At 45.6% G+C, this 26,270-nt stretch overlaps 1 protein-coding gene across 1 annotated transcript in view; it reads left to right on the plus strand.

The window, feature by feature from the left end:
* Nucleotides 1-26,270, plus strand: part of CACNA1I (calcium voltage-gated channel subunit alpha1 I) — a 147,900-nt gene that overhangs the window by 77,366 nt on the left and 44,264 nt on the right. The window contains exons 4-7 of the mRNA XM_059847875.1: nucleotides 5,312-5,409; nucleotides 20,261-20,420; nucleotides 22,678-22,993; nucleotides 23,623-23,715. Of these exons, the coding sequence (XP_059703858.1) occupies nucleotides 5,312-5,409; nucleotides 20,261-20,420; nucleotides 22,678-22,993; nucleotides 23,623-23,715 (667 nt within the window). The remainder of the gene's footprint in view (nucleotides 1-5,311; nucleotides 5,410-20,260; nucleotides 20,421-22,677; nucleotides 22,994-23,622; nucleotides 23,716-26,270) is intronic.

Raw genomic sequence — 26,270 nt, forward strand, 5'->3', positions numbered from 1 at the left:
TTATAGCTAGAAAGTCACAAAGTTTGTGTCTTCAGTGCCAAACCTAAATTTATTTGACAAAAAATATGAATTGATTAGTCTGCAGTTAATTAGATTTCAATTGAAAACTTCTATCAGAGAAGGGGAATTAGACAGCTTTTGAATTTGACAAAAATATATTGGCTTTGTGTCATAAGAAAAATACTGCCTCGGTATTTTTCATGAATGATTTCAGAATAGGTTTTAAATGCCATTTTTTGGCTGCTAATTTTCAGCAAATAGAAGTTCAGAAGCCAAGACTAGGAAAGTTAGTAAGTATTTAATAAAGGTATAAGGAGATGTAAATATGAAGAGGTAAATGGTAATGTTTGAACTGCTTTACTAATGGATTTCATTGAATGTAACTGCTAGGTAGCAGCTAGCCAGGCATTGCATAAGTATATTATCTCGGGTCACACGTGCAGCAAATGAAGTCTGAATTTTCTGGATTCCTTACATGGCTTTTGTATTGTCACTATGTCTATTTTAGAGAGCCTCAGCTTTATTCTCCCTCCTGCTGCTCAGTCTGCTCTCCTGTGCCTGGCACAGAGCCACGCTGGCCGTGCATTTCTGCTCTTGGAGCACGAGTGCTGCCCCTGCCGAGTGCCAGGGCAGATCCAAGGCCCCTCTGGAGCTCACAGGTGCACAGGCCCAAAGAAGAGCCAGGCTGGAGCTGGTGAAGCCGTTCTGGTGCTGTCGAGGCCCTGCGAGCTCTGAAGGTTTCCGTGCCCCCGTGTCCCCGTGCACTCGCTGTCTGCTCCAGCGCCGTGACACGGGACAGGGACACGAGACCAGCCACATTCTGGCCAGGGTCAGCGTGCTAACAAATTGCTCACTTGTTCCCTGCAGTTCCTCTGTTTAACTCCAGGTCCTCTGTGTGTTCAGCTGAGCAGATTTACCCAAACGGAGAAATACGAAGGAAAGTCAAAGGGCAAATGGAAAAAGTGGGAACGAAGAAGAAAGATTGAAATGAGAGGTGGAAATGTTGCAGGCAGGCGTGTGTCAGAGGGATGTAAGGAGGCAGGGAGCAGGTGGGATGCCTTGAGAGGGGGGAGGGAGGCAGAACTCAAGTGGACAGGTGTTCTCTGCCAGGCATTCCCCTGCTTCTGCAGGATGAACCCCATGCATGCAGGCAGCGCCCCTGTCCCTTTTCCTCACCCTGACAATGTTCCCAACATGTATCAGTCTTGAGCTGTGTGGTGTGAGAACACTGCCTGTGCCAATCCCCGCTCCTTCCAGAAAAGTTTCACGTGGAAGGTTTAGAGAAAAGGAAACCTCTGGCAAGGGAAGAAGAATTACTGTAAATATTTAATTATCATGACAGCTACAGCTCAGCGCTCAAATTCCATCACAGATGAGAAGTTTCTTTTATTTAGCATAGTTTAAGCTTCTGAACCTGTCCTTCTACTCACCCATTCACACAAGAGGCCACAAAATAATTTAGTGATGCCAGAAATGAGCTGCTGTTCCCCTCCGAAGAGATGCATATCACCCTGTTCCCTCATGATAAAGGGGGAGGACTCACACCCAAAATATCTTTTTTTTTTTTTTTTTTTCTTTCCTCCCCTTCCCATATCCTAGACTGTCTGACTGCCCCCAAACCTTAAAGAATTTATGGTGTTTACTAACAAGACGTGCCTTAAGCAGCCAAGAAAGAGAGGAGAACAAGATGAAGGGTAGTCAGGTCATGGGGGGTGCCCTCGCTCATGGCACCGAGCTGCTACAAAGCAAGGACAAGGAGCCTGGAGTTCAACCACTTTGTACTGGCTGTAACCTTACCTTGGTTTACAGACACCCAGCAAACGCAGGCTTCTGCAGGTTGCTGATGTGATAAGGATCCAAAACCCAGCTGCCCAAGAGTCCAAACCAGCCCAGTACACCTGACCCGCCGCCACAAGGTCTCTGGACACAGGAAATGTGAACCTCCTGAGATAAAGCTGCTGGCAGCTTCTGACTGATCACTTCTTGCGATGAGTCCTTTTGTGTCAGCCTGCTGCCACCCCCACGTACGGCACTGGGAGATAGTCCAAACCTAGAGGGGGTTGAGTGTCCAGGGTTTCCAGGCTGTGGGAAGCAGGGCTGGCTGGAGAATAACAGTAACTACAAGAGCTGGGCTAGCAACCCCTGAAATGCTGCAGGTGCCTGGAGACTCCAGCAGAGGCACTTAGCAATCCTATTTCAGTAGAGAATGGAGGCAACACTTGGATTTTATCAGTTTTACCCACACAGAAGATGGGTGGGTTTTTTGGTAATCAATGGAGTATCACTGCACCTTGGTCACCTGCATTGTAATGGGCATGCACAAAGAGAGGAGTGAACATAAGTGGTGCTGAAGTGATCACTAGAAATGAAAAGGCAAAAATGAGCGGCCCTAATGCAAAATTACGCTGGAATTGCATCAAAGTTGTTTGGATACAATCTGCATGACTACAATAGTCATATCTCATCTGCAGGGATTTAAGCATCTTGGACTTCTCTGCTATTACAGCCAAGACCAGGAGGCCTCAGAAAGAACTGTAGGCAGAAGGGGTCTGTTAATCGAGCTGGAGCCTCCTAGGGCTGAGTTCATTTTTGTTACAAGTTGCTCTCAAAAAGATTCAGCGTTTGCCCTTTTCTAACCCATCCTTGGGAACAGCCTGCTGTTTTCCCTGGCAGTGTGATTGTCTGTTCAGCTTTTTTATCTGGCTACACTGGAACATAATGGCAGTAAATCTGTGACTCTGGCCACTGAGGGCTGCAGGAGGCTGGCTTGCTGCTGTCTGAACCACAGGGTTGAGTTAAGGCAGCATTTGTCTTGTGCTGAAAGGACCCACGGTCACTACTTGGATGACTGATAATTTTCTAGTGACACAGGAACTGTACTATATAGGTGGCAAACTCATTCCAGCTAGGAGAAGGCAGTGATGTTCACCAGGTTAAGGTTACTCACATGCTGTAGCCACAAGAGGACAAAACCCAAAGGGTTTGAAAACATTTTAAAAATAATTTTGCATGGTTAAGGCTAAGAGAAGATGTCACCTCCGTTTCATGTCACCCCTAGCTCCATGCTTTTCCCCTGTGCTTGGTTTCTCTGAGTATTGTTCAGGACTTCTCATTTGGCTCCTCGCAGTTCAGAAAAAAATACTTTCTGAAATTAGATGTATTTTGGGCCAACAGCTACCTTGGCATTTGACTCTTGTTTCAGATTGTTCTGCTACTGCTCCAAATATTATTTTTTTCTTTTTTTTTTCCCTCAGAGGCAACCCAGTTCTCTTAGGAGATAAGTGTTTTTGGGAGAGGAAAGGAAGTTCAATGGGACTTCACCAAGCTTGAGGCTTTTATGTTTCTGTGCATACACATGCCCCCACAACAGACTGCAGCGTGGGGGCTCCTTCAGTCAGGAAGCTGCTTCTGTGTGTCAGCTCTCTGTGAAGAGCTGCTAGCTCATGGCCTGGGAGCAATACAACTCTGTCTATAGTGTGCTTTGCCTGTAACTGTAATTCCTAAGTTTCAGCAGGTCTGTCTAATTCTGAAGCAACAACGTGCTGATGAGACAATCTTGCTGTATTTGGAGCAAGGTTGGTCAGTGCTCACTCAAGGCCCTTTCACTGTGTGTCTTTGCACCACACAGGGATGTCCTGGAGTCATCTCCACGCGTTTTTATCTCGGTGCATTCCTCCTCCTTTCATCTGACTGCATCCTAAGCCTCTGTCTGTCACTAAATCTTTCTGTAGGCAGGTTGAACATTTCTGCTTGGTTTGGGGTCGGGGCTTTTTTTTGGGCGTGGGAATATTTTGATTATCTGCATGAAATCCCTTGTCTCTTCTTCTGCACTTGGTATATGTGGAACTGACAGCTCCAGGGAGGTAAATGAATGCCACTGCATTTCAGAGGCAGAATTATTTCATGCAATTACCCTAAAAGTGCAGGAGAGAACAGACTGAAAGGAATGAGGGAGAGAAAGAAAGAGAGCATGAGAGAGGATAATCACAACACTTCGACAAGTTTACCCCATAGTGTTTGAAAATCTATCACTCTGACAAGTCCCCTTTGTGAAAGGTGTAGACAGATAACCAGGCATTAGCTCTTCAAGGTCCTCTTGAATGGAGGGTAATCTGTAGAAGGATCAGTCCACTGCTCCATTTCACTCAATGCCTCTCCCTGGTTATTTTGTACAGACTGGCTGTACCCCATTTTCCTCTCAGTGTCTCACTTAAGCTCTCATTTAATTCTCAGCGATACCTGGTCAGGGGGATTTGGGTAAACTTTTGGTTGACTTGTGGGTCTTTCTGTAAAAATTATGGTTTTGTTCTGAGAAAGGGTGCAGTAACAAAAGCCCGTCCCCCCAATCCCTTCCTGTCTCCTCAGTCTTGTTAAAAGGCCAAGGAAAAGGGAACTTTTTGTAGTTTCATTATTCATATCTGAGAAGAGATTCAGTAGAAGCAGTTCCTGTCCTGACTCTGCTGCTATTTCACCTGCCAGTTTTGTCACCCTCTTGATCCCATGTGCAGACCAGAGTTACCCAAGGGAAGCTGCTGACAACAGCCCATGTCTTCCTGGAGGCCTCATGCATCTCTGTTCATGAAAACATGTCCGGGAAAGATGATTTGAGGTCCTCAGGTGGAATTTTCTAGCCAGGATTATCATTATATCATTATAATTATCAAATTATCATGATAATGATTTCCTGCCGTGCTTTTAAAGAGACAAGACATTTGCCATACTGGGCAAGGAGAGAACGCTGGGCCAGGTCACTTTTTGTCACCTGCACCTGCTGCTCTTGCAGCAAAGCCAATGCATGAGTCACACCTATTTGCACTTAGAGGTTATTTCCAGCACATGTTGTTGGGTTAGGAGAGCTAAGGTCTAGCATATGTCCTAAAATTAGGCTTTTCTCCTTTTGGTCGGTGTCAAAAAGGAGTGATTCACAGCCACAGGGGAAGGCTTTCCACTTAGTCAAAGCAGTTAGTGCTTTAAGTGAGAGGGTTTATTTCTGTGTGAGAGAAAGCAGGTTTAGCTGAAGCTGCCTCCCGAGACCACACCCTGCAGTGGGAGATGAGGGGAGCACAGGGAGCACCCTGCTGTGCTGCAGGTAACTCCCAACAAAACTGGCCACATGGCTCCTGTCCTGCTGGCCTTGCGTGCAGGGGCCAGAAGGGCCAGGATGAAGCTCAGGCTTCATCCACATAACTTCCAGAAACTCTTCAATGAAGAAATGATAAACCTGTGGCTCAAGCCAAAATTCTGGATTCTTTTAAACTTTCTTTTTCTCTCTTTTCTCTCTCACTCTCTCCCTCTCTTTCCCCTCCTGCAGGATGGTGGAGTACTCCCTGGATCTCCAGAACATTAACCTGTCTGCAATCCGTACTGTCCGTGTGCTGAGACCCCTGAAGGCGATCAACCGCGTGCCCAGTAAGTCGCGCTCCCCTCTCACCCCTCCCAGCTCCGCTCGTGGGCAGCACACGATCCACAAGGCTGCCTGTGCTGCTGGTGTCCCAGCAGGTACAAAGTGAATAGAGGCTTCTGTGGGATGTGTGCAGGCTTTTCCTCATCACAGGGCCCAGAGGTGGTGTTGGATGGGCAGGAAAACAACAGTCTCCCAGCGTATCCGCCCTGGCCATCCTTTGTGCATGGCCATGTCAATGGAACTTCAGAACCGAAGGTGAACAATGTGCAGGAAATGGAAGGGGTTTTTCTTTCTCTTACTGAAAGACATCACAGGTTTAATGATGCCTGTAGCCTCAAAAAGGCCTGTGTGTGAGGTCTGGAGAAGGATGAGCTTCAGGAATCAGGGAGAATTAGTTTGCTCAGGCTTTCACAAGACCTTCCAGATCCTCCCATCTGAAAAATGTTCATGCCATTATAGGTTAGGGACACTTAGCACTGACTCTTTTGTTTTTTTTCCTCCTCACCTTGTGCTTTGTATTCTCTCTTTTGTGCCAGCTATCCGCTCTGTGAGTTGCTGTGTGTGTATGAGCCAGGCCTGGGGCTGCCAGGGCTGTGCCCAAGCCCAGATGTGTCAGCCCTGGGAGACTTCAGGCATTTCTCCTGCAAGTTTTTCAGTCTTACATGGCAGGATGTCTCTTCGCTGTTCTCCATAATCTCCCTGGTCAGGCTGTCTGCAGTGGCTAAGACCTTGCCAGAGCTCACCTAATCCTTCTCTCAAACTCAGATGCTTTTTCAGATGCTTTTTCTTTTCCAGACCTGAGAAAGTTTGCACAGTTGACCCCCTAATCTCCATCATATGTTTTCCCTTGTGCCAAAGTAATTTTCATGGTGTCACCTACTTCTTGAATATGCTGTGAAGGTGGATTTCAGAGACCCTGGCTTCATGTAAAAGAGGATCTTGTCCCTCTTCCTGGATGTACTTTTATCTTTGAGCAATAGCCTTGAACAGAAGGTGCTGCAAGGTTTAGAAGAGAAACTGAGGCACAGTCCTGTGTGCCCAACATGGCAGAAGGGGACCAGACAAAAGAGCCACTGGTTGGAGCACTGAGAGAACAGCCAGGAATGTGACAGGTCCATCATGGGATGATAAAGATGAGGTTCAGGAGAAGCTTTTGGCTATTCACGGTCAGCAAAACAACCCCCCCAGTCTGCATCCATCTCTCTGGTCCTTCTCCAGAGAGGAGAGGACTGGGAACCACCCCTGGTCCTGGGGTTGATGCCTTCTGAGGCTACCTGGAGCAGAGGCTAGACAGAGTTAAAGGAATAAAGCAGGTATTTATTAAAAGGCCCTCAAAGGATACACCTTGGGCAGTGCAAGAGCCCGGCCATGGCTCCACCCAAGATGGACCCCTGGTCACAAGGTTTCACACTTTTATAAGTTTTGGTCCATTTACATGTTGGGGTTAATTGTCCAATTTCAGCTTCAGGTTATGAAGTCCCATCCTCCCAGACTGTTCTCCTCAATTTGCTGCTGTTTACACTTTCTGGGCCTGAGGCTGCAATGGTGTCCTTGGGTCTCAGGCTGGAAAAGGATTGCTTTGTCTAACTGCCCTGTGAAGAGAACTGGCTAACACTTTATATAATGTTCAGAGTTACACACTGAGGCAGCAGTACAGAATCTAGAAAATATGAAAGCTAAAACTTAAGGCATCACTTTTCTGTGAGGGGGTGGCCTGGAGGCTGTGCATGGCAGACCCACCCCTTCCAGGAAGGTATGGGCAGCCATGTGAGAGCAGCACCATCCTCACTCTGTGCAGCCTCCTTTCCTCCCCACTTCATCAGGCGTGCCCAAAGACTGCTTGGAGAGACTGATCCCTGTTATCAGGGTAGACAACCTTGGAGGCAAATGGAAACATCTGGAATGACATTCACTTAACTCTTACAAGTGTCTGCCATTTTAATTGCTGGACAAAGGTGGTCAGGAAGAGAGCTTGCCTGGCAGAAACTTAAGGCTTTCTATTAGTCCTGTTTATTTCCTGGAAAAGCCAGAGCTGCCCCAGGGAGGAACAGTGTGAGCCACGTCAAAACTGACCTGCTCCATCCATGCAGAGGCACCAGAGAGGCTTTCCATCATTTTTCCTGACCTTTGCTGAGCAGATGCCATTGAATTTTTCCTGGCTGTCCCTGCCCTGACACTGCCTGTTTGCTCTTTTCATCAATGTAGAACTATACCTGTATGAAATTGATGTTGTTTTAATTTCCACTCTGTGGTTAAACCTTTATGTATTTTTCTTGCTACATAAATCTGTGGTTATATGCAGAGAGTGTTTTGGAAGAAAGACATCCTGCCATTAATTAAAACAAAAAAAAAAAAAAAGAAAGAAACAGGATTCCCTAGGAGAGGAAGCATTGACTTGAGGGCTGAAAACTAGAGAAGAGGCTGTAAACAAAGGTTTGTGATAAATGGAAGTGAGCTCTATTAGAAGAAGGTGCCTCGTGGGCTACAACAAACATAATTAATGGGACTTTTGGCCACAAATCTTTTTTTAATGTCTTTTTAAAGTTCTTCATTACTAATCTGAAACAAGAGGAAAGTCTATTAGTGAGATGTGCTGATGATACCAAGCTGGAAGTGTTGCAGGTGCTACCAAAGAAAGTGGGAAATAGGACAGCAGGAGGTAGAGGGAGATTGAGGTCATGGCTGGGAGTGTGAGATGTCTGGGGAGAGGCAAGGAGTGGGGGTGGTTGATTCCAAGGCAGATATTCAGCCAAGTTCAAAAGGCTGTGGTGGGACAGGGGGGCCCAGTGTTCACCTTGGGCATTTCAAAGGCTTCCACATGGACACCTAGGTAGAGTCTGATTTCCACAGGGGAGTCTGGCTCTGTGGACTAAATAATGGCAGTTTATTATCAGGAGAATGGACAAAATTATTAGGAACCTGACTGATTAGAACATGAATGGAAATGATCTGTCAGGTAAATTATTTAGTGCCCAAAGAACTCTACTAACCTGCCAGTGTTTGAAAAGTCCACATACTTATGTGAGAAATTTCTGGAGAAGTTTGAGAAAAATTTTATAGTACATGAAGAAAAAAACAAAGGCAATAACAGAAAATTAGAAGAGAGGGAATTCAGAAGGAATTTCTAAGGAAACAGTAGCAACATGGCAGAGTAAAAAGTTAAATGAACTTATTTTATATTCTTAGCAGGTGGGCAAGGCTGAAGCTTAAATGCCCAAATTCCCAAATTGGATGTGTCTAAATTCTGCTAACGTGTGCTCATCTGCAGCATGAAACTACTGAAAGCCCTTCCTCACAGTGACACTCCTGAGGCTTTGAAACAATATCCCACAAAGAGCTGTCAAATTCTATTTATTCATTATCTGTGGTACAAAGGATGCATGTAAGGATGTAAAGCCTCTCTGAATCATGACAGAAGAAGAAAGGGACAACCAGTGTAACCAAAAGGTGGTAAATGTCCATTGAGAAAGACAGTTTCTACCCAGTTTGTAGTTAGGCTGCAAAACTCACTGCCACAGGAAGTGGCACTGTGCAAGTAAAGGAAGTAAAATGGGATTTTCCAATGGGATTTTCCCATCCTTGGAAGTGTTCAGGGTCAGTTTGAATGGGGCTTGGGGGATTGGACTGGTGGAAGGTGCTCTTGTCCATGGCAGGGAGGTTGGATGTAGATGATCTTCAACGTCCCTTCCACACCAAACCATTCTGTGAGAACTCACATGGAGACACTTCTGGATTTCAAACCTCCTTTGGGGTTAGAGCTGATCTTTAGCCACCAGTTATCAGCAGTTGACTGCATTTCTTGCAGTTCTCAGCAGGATGTGCTACTGACCATTTCAGATTTCCTGTCTGCAGCAGTCTGGGGTTCTGCCCTGCCTGATCATTCCATGTGGAGCGTGCTAGAGAAAACATGAAGCACCCCGGTCTTGTGATATGTACCACACCTTCAGTAACATTCCCTCTTATTCTTGCATTCCTGACTATAACCCCAGGAGCTCTGCCTTTTGGGGTCATGTTTGAAAATGCAGGAAATGAAAAGTCAGAGACTGGTCTGGTCCTATTGCCATGGGATTCAATTCCATGGCAATGAGTTGGTGTGACAAGCCCTGCAAGTCACTGAATCAGTGTAAAGAGTAAAAAAATACCCTCCAGGTCTCTGTCAGAGGTAGCTGCCTTCTGCTCTGGCCACGTCTTTCTCCTGTCTTGGGGTGAAATTCCACATCCATTTGTTGTTATCTTTTTGTGATTGTGTTGCAGGTTGCTGGTGAAATATTGCTCTTTGTGCTGGCTCTTTATTTGTTGCTTCTTCTCAAGGCAAGGCACAAGCTTTGGGGAGAGAGGCTAGTTTTGTTCTATTTTTGCTTGCTTTTGAGCAGTGAATCTGTGATCGTTTCTGATAATTTGAATTTCTTGCTCTTCTTTTATTAAGTTTTTTTGACATTGAAGAAGGAAGTGTTTCTTCATTTTACTCTTTCTTGTCACATTGGCCTTATGCAAAGAAGAGCCCTTGCATTATGTGTGATGTCTTCCAGTTTCCACTTACAATTTAGTAGCTGATTCATCATTTGGAAACAGATTTCTTCAGCTGGGTACACTGTATGCAAGTGAAGGAATCTGTTGCAAAGCAACTTGACAGAGTAGAAAGTATACATACGTGTTAATACTCTGTCTGTAAGTACAGAAATATTAATGTGGAATTATAGGTACTAGAAAAATAACGTTATATGCTTATTATTTGGTGTGCAGGAAATAAAATTTCGGGTTTGTGAGAAGTTCTGCTTTTTCTAAATGTGTTTTTTTCAGCCAGAACAAAAATAATTTTTCCCCATCCTTTTTAATACAGATTTATGCTGCCTAATTTTAGAAGGTTTGTTTCATTTAATGTTTTTTCTTACACTGGATCCTGACAAAAAAGTCTAAAAATCAGAAATCCTTAATCATGCCATTCTCGTATAAGAATGCTTTTCTCTCTTCTTGTCCTCCTTTTCTTTTTGCTAAGTTTTAATGACTACTGCAGTGTTTTTATTTCAATCAAATAGCAGGTTTTTTCCTAGTACAAGTGCCGTGTATAAAAAAATCTTGATCTAGTTCAATTTTTCTTTTTTAATGATTGTAATTATAGTAGCTCCATGGGTCCAAATAGATTGGAGTTTTCTCTCTTTCCTCTATGGATCTCAAAGATATAAATGATGGCTTGTTATTTTTAGTCTTTCTTATGTTTCACACCAGGTTAGTGGGACCCAGTGAGTGTCACCAGCAGACTCAGGAGTACAACTGACATGTCCTAACTCCCACCTCTGCACTCATCTCACTAGACCAAAGCCCCAAAATAAAAATAATCTGAACCATCTGAGTGCTGAAATGGGAAAAGCAGATGTTTAACCTGCATATGGCTGCTTTGAATCAGTATTCCACACCAAGGTACCTGTGCTTGGCACTGTAACAGTGCCTAAAACAGAGTAAGCTGGCTACGAACCCCGCACTTGGCATGGGGGAAAAGTGATGACATTTACTTCTCTAAATGTGTTTTTGAAGAACTAATTTCACTGATGAGCGTGTGTGAAATGAGCTCCTGACTGAGATATATGAGGCTGTAAAACAGTCTCGTTTACAGCTAGATCAGACAAAAACCAAGCACATTTGACAGGCACGGTCCTGCCCTAGCAGTTGGAAATGCAAACGGATTATGAAATTCCTCTTCTAAGTGCCCCCCATGGGGTCTTTGCTTCAGATGCTTCAGTGTTTTTGCAAGAGGACTTGCTTCTTCTCTTCCAAAACTGATTCCCTTTCAGAAATGTACTCTTCCAAATGACTCTTTCAGAAGTAAATTCCCCCCCCAGCTCTATTTGTGAAGCAATAGCTGAAACTCAGATCCTGTTGATTTTTCCAAATATTTAAACTTACCCAACTCACAGTTCTTTGTATGATGTGCTCTGTAAATACTTATTATCACACCTCAGTGACAAACAAACCACACTCTCAAACTTGTGCTAATGTGTATACACACAGATTTATCCACATACAGCCTGAGCAGGTTAGTAAGGGCACAAGAGTGATGTTCTCTGGCAGCACCTGTATGAAAAAGTTAAGAGGTCACAAAGCCCTGTTCACTCCCTAATCAGGCTGTGTGATTGAAATGTATTGAAAGGTGAAGCTGCCAGCTTCCTCTGGGGGACAGATCAGAGATGGAATTGTTCTCAGAGCTGCATTATCCTTGTATGTGCAGCTCTTTATCAAGTCAAGCCCTAAATTAGATGGGCACGCTCAGGATAAAGGGAAACCGTGTGAAGGGGAGCAGAGCAGAATGAAGATCAGTAGAGATGAGAGCAGAGAATCAGGGGGCTGGAAAGAGAAATGCACAGGAGGCAAGTGGAGGGTTTGCCAGGCACAGCACACAAAGACCTGATGCACCTCTGTGTGTAGGATAATGCAGAGAAGTGGTGGGGAGGAAATCAAAACTGATACAAAGTCAAAGATGGTATAAAGAAGATCTATTGACTCACAAATATGCTGGATGGGTTTGCAAATCCATGCTTCTCTTTTTAACAAACCAACTGGTCTATAACCAGACCCATGTTTTGCAGTGCTGCAGGAAGCCCTCATAGAAGCCTGGAATGGTTTGGGTTGGAAGGGACCTTAAAGATCAGGGACACCTCCCACTAGAGCAGGTTCCTCAGAGCCCCATTCAGCCTGGCCCTGAGCACTGCCAAGGATGAGGCATCCACAATTTCTCTGGATGTTCCAGTGCCTCACAACTCACAGTAAACAATTTTTTCCTGTACTTAATTTAAGTCTTCAGTCACTGAGGACAGGCTACAGTTTTATTCACTTGTCTGATCTCAGTGCTGTTTCTCATGCGGATTACAAGTGTGCAGTGTATTTCCAGGTGTTTAACTCAGCAATCAAAGTAAATTTTGGAGAAAAACCCCAAAAAATAATGAAAATTCTATTCCTTTGTTAATGTAGCATCATGGCAAGGAGCTGAAACACTGAAATGCAGGAAATAGAGACCTGGAAATGCTTTGTTTTGTACGATACATTGATTATTTCCTATTTTTCGTTGTCACAGGTCATGAGAGAAAGTAATATTTCCTTCTCTGAACCAGTCCACTTCATTTCAGGATTATTAGCAAGTATTCAAAAGTCACTAATTGTCGGCTTGTAGGTTTTTCAGATGGCTTTAAAGCCAGGAGATTTGAAAAACGAAAAACAATCACAGATTATAATTTTTTTTTTTTCCTGTGGCTTCCAGACCTTTATATCTGTGATTCATATTTTTTTTTTTTCCCACCCATACTAGTGGGGAATAAAAACTTCTCTCCTTTTTTTTTTTTTCTGTAATCTGAGATTTTCAAGTCATAGCAAGATTTCCCACCTGAAGGTTTCTGCCATGCATCTAAAGACTGATGATAAAAATCTCAAGAGTCTGTAACAACACTTAGAATTTGTGTTACTGAAAGTAAAGCAAGCCTGGAAAAAACCAAACCAAAACATTACAGAAACCAGTCATAGAAACCTTTGATGGAATCTTTATTTCTCCCTTCTCCTGTAGGGGAACCTGCAGAGCCAGAATTTTAAAAAATGCTTAGTACCTCACAGCTCCCATTGTGACAATTCTGCTGCCTGTTCAAACAAGCTCAGCCTCCAGTGTACACAGCAATCACGAAAGCCCAGCCATGTATTTTGCTGCCTAAATGGGAGCTGAGCTGTTTTGCAAAATCTGTCCCATGGGACCTATCAAGCAATGGATACCATGGAAATGTGAGCCATAATGACAGTGTATTATGGGGTGAATGATACTGTCACATTACACTAATGCAAATTAAACTTTGTGTGTGTGGGCAAGGCAATTTATAATCATAACCTTAAATTTCTCTATCTTGGTGTATTTTGGGACCGATTCTCCTGCTCACTCTCATTTCACGTCATGTCATGTCATTGCCTGCAGTAGAAAGAAACGTGATTCATGCTAGTGACAGCAAGAGGAAATTAGCCCTGTAAAATCTTACCCAGAAGCTGCATTAATGCTGTTTTACATAATATTTTGCATTATTCTGTCTCACTTAGCACTAGAGATGTGTAAAGAGCTTAAGGATATTTATGGAATGGAGGCAAGTGGCTCGCAGCCACAGCGCTGGAGTTGACTTTTGTCCCTGGTGTTAGATGGCTCCTGCCATTCTGAAAGAAAAGCTGGCACTGTATATTTTTAATAGACTCTTCACTAAAAGTGAATGCAGTCATCACTGCAGTGATAAATGGGGAAAAAAATGAGATGATCAGTGAATGAACTACTGTAGCAGGTGGTAGTAGGTGTTGCTTATTAGATGTTCAGTATTACAAAAAAGAACAGAATGACAGTAATCCCCCAGAGAGACACCTCTCTAAGAAATAATCTGACACCTGTCATCACTTTCCAAGACAAGGTTGCTTAACAGTCCAAAGCTTGCAAGGGGATAATGGCAAGACAGTGAAGAAGGGGGCTACTGACTGGGACCTTTGCCTGCATGCGTTTGTGCTCATGTCACAGATTATGTGGCTACCAACCATGCTGAGGTGGCACGTACTGAATGTGACTGCTTGTGGAGGAGGAGTTTTTGGTTGTTATCTGTGAAACTTAGTTGGGCTTACAGCATCCATCATAAGGTGCAGCCTGCTGCAGAGCTTGGGTGTCTCCTTCTTTTTGGATGACAGAAAAGCTTGGACTGTGGCCACTCTCTCTTCAGAAATGTCAGCATTTAGGTGTCAAGGTAAATGCTCTGGATTTTGCTCTGCTCTCTTTCTTGAAGCCACTGCAGCCGTGGGGTCGGGTCTGCAATTAGGAGGCTTCACTTCTGAGCTTGCTTCTTCACATCACCTGGCAGCACCACCTGAGCCCCCTTTGGCAGCCTGCTGAGCACTGGGGCTCTGCAGTGCCTGTGTGTTTATTTGCTCCTCTTCCCCTCCAAGGAAAAGAGCTTATCTCTGGTTTCACTGGCACTCTCTTTTCGGCGGTTGTTTTAGCTGAACGCCTGTTGGGAGGTGTTTTAAGTGATGCATTTGTCTTCCCCTCTTACTTTCCTTTTTCATGCTCATGACCTGACCTGGTCTGTGTCTTGCTCTCTGACTGAAAAGTGGTGAGGTCTGTGTTAGTCCCTGAATCCAAGGGAATTGTTTCTAGAGCCTTGGAGCAAGCTTAGAGAGATTTTTTTTCCTTCTTATATGACTGTACTGTAAACCTAGTCTGGAAAGCTCTGTTCCAGCAGGGTGAAGCTCTGGCCAAAAAGTTTTTTTCTGGAGTTTGCCTCTCTTTTGGCTACCTCAGGCTTAAGCTGAGAAGTACCTTGAAGGTAAGGACTAGGGGCACTTAATGTTTAAACCTTAGTATTCTAAGGGAAGTCATTGTATGAAGATGAGGACTGGTATGCCCATGCTACTGAGAAAATGAACAACAGCTCTCCATACTGGCTGAAGGTTTGTAAGTCCTGGAAATGTCATGTTTTGATCTCTTCTGTGGTTACACTGGGGAGTGACAAAGATAATTTGAGGTAATGTCATCAACAGGCTGTGTAGGATGAGGTGCCTGAGCCAGTCAGGGATGCTAAAAGGCTTTGGTTGTCAGTAAGGCAAGAGTGGGGATTTGGTGAGGAACTGAGCAGTGCTCCTGAGCTACAGATCACGCTTATCATCTGCAAGTGCTAAACCCCCAGCTCTCAATGTACCCTACAATCTCACCCAGAACCTGACAAAGACACTGATGGGAAGAATTTGCTTTTCTCTGAATGAGCCCACTGAGTCTGGGGCAGCTTTTCCTTAGCAGCAAAACTGGCTTAAGGTTTTTCAGTACCTCATACTGTCTCTCAACTGGACCAGTCTTTCCACAGACACGCTGTCTCTCTTGCTTGGTACAAAGCAGGCAGTGATGGTTTGCAGTGTGAGTGAGGCTGGCTTTGCAGCTTGAGGACAAAGCACCTGGAGCTGCATGTTGGCTCTTCCAGCTGAACTCCTTTAGCTTGCATGTGTTGATTGCAGAAGAGGCCTCAGTTGGAAGGAATGCATCAAAGAGAGAAGATCTGCATGGCGAGGGAAGCTGTGGGTTATAGTATAGGTCAGCTTGGCAGTGTGTCTGCTGTTGGACCCACAGCAGATTGGTGTCTCTTGGTAGTGTTTGGCCCAAACTGGAGCTGATGTTTATGAGTGCAATGTGTGAAATGACAGCTAGCCTCAGGTCAGCAGGAGATCAGTGAGGATGGCCACAAGTTGGAGCACCAGCTTGCACTGTGCACACAAACTGAGATTATTTTAACTACAGGGGTTGGCTGCAAAATTAAAAGAAAAGAAGAAGGCACACGTCTCTCTGTGTGTACTTTCTGCACAATCTATCTGCTGGAATGGTTCCTCGGTTCTGAAAATTTCCATAAAGGAGCATGCACAGGAGAATCCTGCCAACCCCATGCTAGCTGGATGGACTGCCATGTGTCCTGGGGCAGGGGAGGAAGGAAAGAAGGCACGCTTGGACAAGCAGCCTGGCTAAGGGACATAATGACACTTCAGTTTCTGCATTCTGCAAAATGTCCTGCCAGCTACAGTCACAAGTGCTGACGGGAAGGAGATTTGGTTTTGTTCCAGTTAAAATGACAACTGGTAGCTTGGTCCACTGTGCAGGTGAGATGTGTGTTGAGAATTATGTTCTCCTGCATTGCTTTACCCCAAGCGAGGGAATGATTGCCTCAAATCTCCTTTTGACTTCACACGCGTTGGCTCTGTCCCTCCCGCTACAGCTGGGGCGGACTGAAAGCCTCCGAGGTGAGAAAGAGCAGGGTTTCTCACCCCTCCTCAGCCAGTGCCCCGTTCGTATCACAGGGGGATTAGCGCCAGCGAGTGAATCAGCTCAGCTGTCCTGGCGCTCGGGAGAAGGCAGAGGGAAAGAGGGCGAAGTGACAGCGCTGCTGTCACCGGCGGTGGCGGGCACAGCTCCGCGCAACGCGGGCCCGGCTGCCCGGGGCTCGCCTCCAGCCCGGCCCGGCCCAGCCCAGCCCAGCCCAGCCCATCCCTGCCCGGCCCTGCCCGGCCCTGCCCGGCCCAGCCTACCCCGGCCCTGCCCGGCCCAGCCCAGCCCAGCCCAGCCCAGTCCGGCCCTGCCCGGCCCAGCCTACCCCAGCCCGGCCCGGCCCGGCCCAGCCCGCTCGGCCCCGCCGCGCTCCCCCCGGGGCGGGCTCGGGGCAGACGAGTCGGCTTAGCTGCGGTAGCCAGGCTAATCAGGGCTGATGGCGAGTGTCGGGAGGGAGCTGGGGTCATTGTGGTGTCTGCTGAATTTGTCAGGAAGGGCCTCTGGGTGCCACCAGGGTGAGACAGACGATTTACTTCTTCTGAAGCACGGAGGGAGCTCAGAGGCTTTGCTCAGCCCTGTTCTTCCTTCTGATGGTCACTTCTGGGCATTTCTCTCGCCTTCCCACCATTTCTCCTCCCTGTACATACTTTCCCCCGTCTCCTGCTGTGTTTGAGTGGTGAATGCACCTGTGGCTTTGCTCCTGCGGGATATCTTACCAGAAGCAGCCCTGCCTTCGAGGTACCATCGAGCACCCTTCTCTAGCCCTTGCTCAAGGGCGTGGGTGATCAGCAGGGAACCATTGTGTGAGCATTGTTTCCCTCCTTGGATGCCCGCAGACTAGGCCATTTCATTTCCTCCCTTCTCCTGGTCAGAGTGAGTGGAAAAAAGATCTTTCTGAGCCCACACCTGGCACTCATGAATATTTAATGTTTCTAGCTTTTCTTTCCCTTGAAGAGCAAAACCTTTTCATATTTGATGCCATGGAAGGCTGTTTGGTTGCTGAATGTTGTTTCATCAATGCTCTCCCTCCTCGCTTTTCCTCCAGACTGCCCAGCCTCTCTTCCTTTCTCTTCTTGAGCAGCGTTCCCTTTTTACAAAGGATGCTTCAGAAAAGGTCACCGTCCCTTTCATATCCCCTCCTTACTGTGAGCCTGCACAGCTTCTGCTCTGCCATTGGTAAAGGACAAATGGGGATGTGGGCAAAGGCAGCAGTGGGGAGGGAGACCAGAAAACGTATGCACAGAAGCTGAGGAGCAGCACAGAGGCAGAGAGGAGTTGTAGGCAGAGCAAGAGAAAAAGGGCTGAGCAGCGGGTAGAGGCAGCAGAAGGTGGGAAGGAGGCAGCAGCAGGATTTTGATGAAGAATGGGCTTTCCAGCACCTTTCAGATTTTGTCATTCAAGATGCACAGGTGTTGCTGTGGATGGCAGCTTGTCTAGCAAGGGCCCTTTGGAAAAGGGAGGCATCCCAGTTCCCCAAAACAGAATACTCCCAAAGCTGCACTTCCCATTTCCACTGTTGGGCAGTTGCTTTAGAAACCCCGTTATTTTGGCCACCAGCTTCTATGGTAAATCATCCCCTGTTGGCCTTAGGCCATTCAGCATTTCTCCCTCTTTCTCCTGTAATTGCAACTGATGTTTGAATGTTTGGATGGATGTAGATTCAGTGTTACTGCTTCTGAAGAGCCAATACATTTCCAAAGTCAACATCAATGGGAAAAGAAAGATTAATCTGTCTAACTGTGAAATGAAAAAAATCCAAAACCCCAAACTGGTTTCATTTGGACTTAGAACCTGTTAATATTGAAATTCTTTGTGATGTGGAAAAGATGCCACAGGAGCCACCTGCCAGCTCTTGGGTCATGGCCCCACGTACCCCAGAGGGCCTAACATGGGGGCAATAGCTATGATCTTGGAGCTGTGGGGAACATAATTTTGTACCATCAATAGTCCCTCTGAGAGTCAGGATGGAGAACGTATGGGCAGGCAGGATGTTTCCAAGAAAAAGTCAGACAAGTTTTGCACATCATTTGCTTTCTCTTGGAACATAGACAAAATCAGTTTTTGTAAATTCTGACCCAGCAAGGATGCTGTCTGTAAAATTCTGGTGTGAATGTCTGTTTTGTCTGTTCTGCATTTCAGCGTAAGGGCAGCCTCATCTCTCCCATTACCCAGCTCTGAGATGAAGCTAGCATCAACTGATCTGAAAAACACCACCCCTCTTGCAGCTGGCACGGCTTCCCGTGCCACTTGGCTCTCCCTAATGTACTGACCAGGACAGTTTATGGGAACTGCTGAGCTCCTGCTGTGACACAACATTAATGCTGGGAGCACGTAGCACCAAGAGTGAGGGTGCACAGTTTTGAAGTCCCAGTGCTGTCCAGAGCATTTCTCCAGGGCCCAGCAGGTCTCAGTGGCTGTGCTGTTGGACTTGGTGTGCTGAGAGGTCAGAGAGCTGTCAGTGACTCAGGGTACAGCTGCGATCCCCAGCGAGTGGCTGGAGCTGTGTCCCTGATGTACTCATCTAGAAGCTGCCTTATGTGGTGACTGGTGACACAGCAGGGCAGGCAGGCAGCAGGGCTTAACTACTTCTCCACAGCCTGGTCTTAGAGCTAGTGCCATCATCCCTTACCCTTCCTGACCCCCTGCAGGCACCAATAAGCATCTTCTCCTTCCTACACATCACATACCTGTAAATACCACTCCTGTCTCTGCCACCCTGCTCTGTCTCCAAAGCATTCTCTCTTAATCCAAACCAGTCTGCTGTTCCACAGCAGGCACACTTCTCCCTCTTCCTTCAGTGTTTGTGAATTCCATGCCTGCCTCCCCCACCACAGGTGCCACTTCCCTCCCCTCTCTGTGGGGCAAGCAATCTGGGGAATAGACATGGAGCATAATGTATAGTATTGTGTGGTAATTACTTGGTGCTGGGTACACAAGGGAGATTATCTTGTGCCTCAAAGGGCTGTCAGAGAATCCTAATCCTGTCTTCCCCTCCTCTTTCCCCTTCCACTGCCATCTGAAGCAATGAACTGGTTATAAATACCTAATTAGCTAATTATTTGCTGGCCTGCATGGATCATCTTCAGTGAAGGAACTCTCTGGGTATCTGAGGGGGGACCCTCATGGAGACAAGAAGAGACAACCTCGTGAGGTGTGCACAGGGATAAAGGCAGTACTGTGATGCTCAGAAGAATTTCCAGGCTTTCACCATCCCTGGAGAGCAGAGGAAAAGCCATTAGCTCCATGGAGATATGGACTATGTTTACCCCTACTCGGGCTGTGCGCTAAAGAGCCAAGGGGAAAAATAAAACCACAGGAATAATTCATTAGGTAATTAGAGGGTAAAAAAATTTTTTTAAAACTTTTGCACTGGGCAGAGAGATTCTGTGCTGGAAGCTTCTTGGGCTGTGCCTGCTACTTGTGTGCTCCAGCCCCATTGGGGCATGAGGACTAGCCAGGGGAGGAAATTGTGGTTTTCATGACTGTCTCTTGATGATACTGTCACTGAAAAAAACCCAATTATCTATGCCAGTTTATATGTTCTGAAAAGGTTCATTCCACTGGCAGGCTGGCCTTAGTCTATCCATGCAGATCTCACAGGCTGCAGGATGCAGTTGCTGTACAGGGATGAATTTCAGTTGGAACCCTTGGATAATGGGGCTGTTGAGCTGACATGCTCCTTTGGGACTGCTGTCACTCTGTTATTCTTCTGCAGGGAAAGGGGAGGGAGGTATGTCAGTCAGATAGCTGATGGCACCAAAAGTCTCATTCTCTTTTCTTGTCTGCTGCAGATGGAGGCCTAAGGTTAAGAGATCACAGCATCACAGCAGCTCTGCTGGCTGCCTGTCAGTAGAGGTTAGGACAAGAAAGGGCAATAACCATAAATCTGTCCAGGTTTGGACAGTGGTTAACTTCTGACACTCTGCTTTTATTTTCATGAGGCTTTTTACTTTTATTATGCATATGTTCTAAACTTGGTTCCTTTTCTTCTCCTTCCCTTCCTCTCTCCCTTTCTCTATCCCTGTGTCCCACACTCTCTTCTCCCCCCGTAGGCATGCGCATCCTTGTGAACCTGCTGCTGGACACCTTGCCCATGCTGGGGAACGTCCTTCTTCTCTGCTTCTTTGTCTTCTTCATCTTCGGCATCATCGGCGTGCAGCTGTGGGCTGGGCTGCTCCGCAACCGCTGCTTCATGGAGGAGAACTTCACAGTGTAAGTGACTGGGAGACATCTTCCCTCTTCCCTCTTCCCTCTTCCCTCTTCCCTCTTCCCTCTTCCCTCTTCCCTCTTCCCTCTTCCCTCTTCCCTCTTCCCTCTTCCCTCTTCCCTCTTCCCTCTTCCCTTTTCCCTTCCCTTTTCCCTTCCCTTCTGCCAGGCTCTCTGGGTATCACTTACTCCAGTGTGCAGTGCTAGTGTGCCACCAAGGGTGTTGGTCACACCTTGCAGTGGAAAGGGAGGGTAGGCAAAGACAGCTGGCTTTCTTCTGTCTTCACAGCAAGTGTCTGGGCTTGTCTGGATTTGATCAAGGCACAGGTTAGCAAGGCTGCCCCCTCCAGCCATGCCTAGGAATACAGGACACCCAGAAAGAGCTGAAACTCTGACACACGCTGCCGAAAGATCCTGAACCTGCTCCTTCTTCACAGAAAACAACGCTCACAGGAGTCTTACAGAAAGCCATAGTGCTGCCTGATGCATCCAGGAACATCTCTGATGCCTCCAAAATGGAGCTGGGGTCTCTGTTTCAACAGTAGTGCATTACCTTTGGAGAGACACTGAGAAATTTCCAGAAAACTTCAGGAGTAGAATTGCATGTGGCCAGTGCCATGGGGAAGGGTAGAGGGCTGGTGGGAGAGGTGTCCCACAGCTGGGTTAGTAGAAGTGAGAGCATCTGAAAGCAAAGAATGAACGTTTGAATGGGACAAAAAACTCATAGGGAAACATAGGAATACTTCTGGCAAAGAGAGCGTGAAGCCACTCAGGGGTCGCTTACTGGTATCTGAGGCTTGTTTGGGGGTTCAGGGGGGAGTCTGCATAGCACAGCTTTACTCTTCCCACAGGCAGTGGGGTGGAAAAGCTCCTGCCTTCCATGAATTCTCCGATTACCCAGTTTCAGAGCACAGCTCTTCCTGTTGACTCTCTGGCTTTAGTAGATCTCAGGCTTTAAAACGTTTTCTTAAAACCATATGCTAATCCCAGGTGTGCTATCAGTGTAGACTGCTTAAAGAAAACCTAGAGCTGTAGATCAGTTTAAACTGATTAAACAGTTCTGAAGCTTTAGAGCATCTCAAATTGGAAAAAAAAAGTGTGAAAATACAATGTGGAGAACAGCAGTGGAGTTGCAGAGTAGGAGCTGCTTAAAGCAGACACTTCTTGTGTTTATTTATTCCTTGGGGAAAAACTGCTGTTTAGGATGATTGTCCTTTATGTAAATCAGGAGTAGCACTTCTTTAATGAGTGTAATTATATCCATGCAGAGTTGATGTAACTGAGAAGTGAATTGGGGCCACAGCCTTCACAATGACAGATATTAGAAAATATTTGGCTGACCATTACTAGGGAAATCAGTTCTGAAGGTGCCCATGCACCAATGATGAGGATGAGTTACAACATACCTTTGTAGTTTAGTCCTGCTTAGTTAACAATCAGAGCCTGTCTTTTTCTTTTTCATCAAGACCTGTCCTTTTCCAATGACACTTAGTGAAAAAGCCTTCATTTGCACAACACGAAAGTTGTGCACTGTAGCACTGCAAGGAATACACCAGATAGAGCCTAATCTTTTTTTTTTTTTTTTTTTGTATCTTCACCTTTCACTTTTCTGATATTAGCTCATCTCCAGCTAGGCAAGCATAGATGATTTTAATTATTCATGCATTTGGAAGGTGCTTGCATTATTTGGAAAAAATACATGAACTTGTCATAAAACATTGCACCCGTAATGCCAGCTGTCAAGGAGGAGTCAAAGTTAAGGTTAAGTCAATTTTATCTTTCCATTTCCGAATTTTAAGGCTTATCTGTGCAATGTTAATTATGCATGAACTGGATTTTTTTTTAGAAGTACAGAAGGTTCACTACCAAATGTTATAAAACATGTCCATCAGCAGTTACATATATGAACATATTACAGTAAAGCCTGATGAACTTCCTTAATGTCACTGCACCTGATTTAGCTTTGATGTTAATGGGGAGAGTATCAGACTGCAAATCTCTGCATTCCAGCTTTTTTTCATCTCCATGCAAGCAGATTGTGCAATTTGGCCTGGGGTGAGCTCTGAAAACTGGAGGCTCACCCTAGAAATCTGCTGGTTTTCAGGAGCCCTGTCATTCCTCCCTTTCTCCTGAGTCAATGAACCTGGAAATTCCCCACCCAGTGCAGTCCCTATGTCAGAATGGGGGCTCCCAGCCCCACCAGTATCACTGACAGACAGGAAACTCTTTGTCACAGGAAATTTGACTGTGTCTTCTTTTGCAGACAAGGTGACATTGTCCTGCCCCCTTATTACCAACCAGAGGAAGATGATGAGATGCCCTTTATCTGCTCGCTGTCAGGAGATAATGGAATTATGGGCTGTCACGAAATACCCCCGCTGAAGGAGCGAGGCCATGAGTGTTGTTTGGACAAGGATGATTATTATTATTACAATTCAGTCCGGCAAGAGTTTAATGTCAGTGGCATGTGTGTGAACTGGAACCAGTACTACAACGTGTGCCGCACAGGCAACGCCAACCCGCACAAGGGTGCCATCAACTTCGACAACATCGGCTACGCCTGGATTGTGATATTTCAGGTAAGTCTTGAGTTAGCCTCCTTACAAGGCTCAAGCTTATATTTCTGTTTTTCAAACTCAGTCTTTCTGGGTTCCAGGGGTAGTTGCTGCAGGGTGTGATAGAGATGCAAAGTGAAGGGTCTTGTAACTCCTCTGGTAAGGGAAACAGTGCACACATGAACGCGCTTGCCAAAATAAACTCCACTCTTCAGGCTGACTTGTACCCGTTTCCCCTCCAGTCCAGACAGCTATAGTAAAGGAATCTTTTTTTTTTTTTTTACTTCCCAGCACGTGTTACAGATGGGAGCTAAAATCCATGCCTTTTTTCTTTTCCTCCGGCTGTACGCGGTGTCCAGTCCAAGGGGCACAGCAACCTGCTGAGGGTTTTCCCCCGCTGCGATCCAGGGAAATGAACTCTTTTAATGAAATATTCCTGCTGTGGACTAGAATGATCTCACAGGCTTTGACAGCATGCCAGTGTCACCAAGCAGTACCATGCTGATTTCCCAAAATGGAAATTTGGCTTCGTTGAAATGAATTGTTGTTTCTCACCTTTCCTGGGTTGCAACTGTCCTGCCAGTATCTGCTTGTTATACACTGAGGAGTGAGCTCTGGAATACCCCTCCTGTTTCTGTTGTTTGTCTTTGCAGGTGATCACACTGGAAGGGTGGGTGGAGATCATGTACTATGTGATGGATGCCCATTCCTTCTACAATTTTATCTACTTTATCTTGTTGATAATCGTAAGTATAAGGTTTGATGAATTGTTTGTCAGCAATGCAAGCTAAGAGCTGACAAAAACCAGGTCTTAGGTCAACATAGATACTGGAGAAGCAAACTTCTAGAAATTTCAGAAATTCAGCTAGTTGATTTTCACCAAGAGTCCAAGGCAGGATCACATATATAGTTGTCAGCCAAGTTATTAGCCTTCACTCAAAAATATACTTTAGATTGATTTTTAAAGTTATACATGCTGATGTAGAATGATGTTGTCACTGACAGATCTTTTTGCAAAGTAAATTCCCCAAACCAGTTGACTTAAAAGCCAATTCTTTCTCTGCCCTTCTACTAGGTTTCTATACAGTTTAGCTCTTGAGTAATTTTTGAGCCATGTTGAGTGAGGAGCTTTTGGCAGCACCTGGGTTTATCAGGTTCAGAGTCTGAGATTCACATTTTGTTAGATTTGGGGTCTGTCATGCTGAATTACTTCCTCACCATGAACGAAAAGGAGTTATTGCTCCAAAAGTGTCAGCAGTCCAAAATAAACTGGCTGTGTGAGATCCCTTGTGGATGACAGGATGGAAAGAGAGAAGTGTGTCAGCAATGAGAACTTAATAAGCAGTTTATAAGCCCTGTGGATTTATACAAATGAAGTTTGAAGGTTGGTTTTCTGCAAGGATATTCATTATCAGCACCTGGGAGGAGAGCTGAGAAACATGGTGCCATTGCCTCCCCGTTCCTCAGGCTTCCCTTGCATAAGTGTGTTTTCTTGGAGACAAGCTCCTGCTTCTAACAAGGAAGGATTGTGGTTTTTATAAAGGCTCTTGCACATTGCTCACCTGGGGGACCAAAGCCAAGAGTGAAATGGAAAGACTTAGGATGAATTATGGGAAGTATAAAATCTGTACATGGTAGATGCAATTTAGTTTCAGGTCACTGAGTAAGGACCTCAGTGTGTATTTCCAAGGCCAACATGCATTTGGATGAATGGACCTGGCTAGGACTCTGATCTTCATCCAACACTTGTCATATGGGGCCGTGCCCTTCAGGAAATAGGAGGTCTAGAAGCAGTCACCCAGTAGCACTAACAGGCTGACCTAGTACAGGATCTAGTTTACATTCCAGCTGGCATGCAATGACTTGAGATAAAGGAGACTTTAATAAATTTCTGTGAGAAATTCTGCAGCCTGTACATATGGAGGGTGGCCCAAAAGAAAAAAAATCTATTGGCCCATTCAGGTCAGACAACTTAAAAAAATCTTACTATATCCTTGATTTCATCCTGCCTTACAGTCTTCTATTCTCACAAAGGAAAGACAAGGAGATAAAAACAGGAATATGACACTCCCTGTGGGCTGAAACATGAACCTGGACAGCAGAGGTGAAATACACCTTAAGGAATGTTGCTTTTATTTTGATGCTGAAGAGTCCCAAAGAGACAGTATAGAGATGTGATTGCACAGAACGGGATGATGTGGGAGAGTTTCCACAGGCTCTGTTCTCAAGGGCAAACTGGACATCTCCTGCTTTTTGGGAGTTCAGAAAATAATAATTACCCATGAATTTTGTTCATATACCCCAAAATGCAATAAATATTTAATATCCACCTGCATTCTGACTTTGAGCAGCATGGTCAGGATACCCCAATTTGTAGAATATGCTATTAGACACAGACTTTATTCCTTGTCCCACAGCCCCAGTCTCTCCCAGAGCCAGGAAGGACTGTGCAGGGTCAGTGTTCAACCACTGGGGCACACATACCCAGTCCTTTGTAGGCCAATTCCAGAAACTGCCCTTCCCCCCACATTTCAACTAAATAAGTTCTGTCAGTGTATTTTTGGTTTCTAAGTATCCTTCTAGTTCTGGCTCACGTCATGTGGATTCACAGTGATTCAAACTGTGTCTCTGCATTTGCAGGCACCGAAAACCCTCAATTAAACACTCCACCTGAGATGTTACTGCAGAGTGTCATTGACATTTCTAGACACTCCCTCCTCATTTGCAGAAGCCATATATGTTTATTTCTGTCAAACACAGGAGAACATGAATCTCAGGTTACTTTGGGCACTGCTGAGAACAAAGGAGTCCTATGCTAAGTGGAATGTTTTCTTTACCTTTGGTGGAGTTAGGCCAAGGAAGTATTTAGCCTTCCTGCTACCTTCTTGGCATGTGATGCATCTTTTGCAGCACATAGCAATGCCACCATGTCTAACTTGATATAATTTGGCTGCATTTTCTATCTGAATCTTCATTTAGAAATGATGATTCTTCTTTAAGTCTCATGAAGTACAGCCCTCCCCGCCTTTATCCTTCCCTCCTTCTCCATTCCTGGAAGGCCTGGCTTTCTAAGCAGGATTGTTCTGACAGTTGTACTTTAAGCCCTGACTCTTTGCTTTTCCACTCACATTCTAGCCTTGGCTCAGACTTACTCTTCTGGGGCTGGATCTCTGCAGCTTCTGTCTAGAGCTGTGCTTTCATCCATGACTGCTTTCCTACAATGATATCGGCAAACACCTACATGAGGGCATTACCTGCTACTGCTCATATGGCAGGAAAAAGGCTCCACCACCTGGATACA

This window comes from Haemorhous mexicanus, chromosome 5 (genome assembly GCF_027477595.1).
Source record: "Haemorhous mexicanus isolate bHaeMex1 chromosome 5, bHaeMex1.pri, whole genome shotgun sequence".
Taxonomy (NCBI): Eukaryota; Metazoa; Chordata; class Aves; order Passeriformes; family Fringillidae; genus Haemorhous; species Haemorhous mexicanus.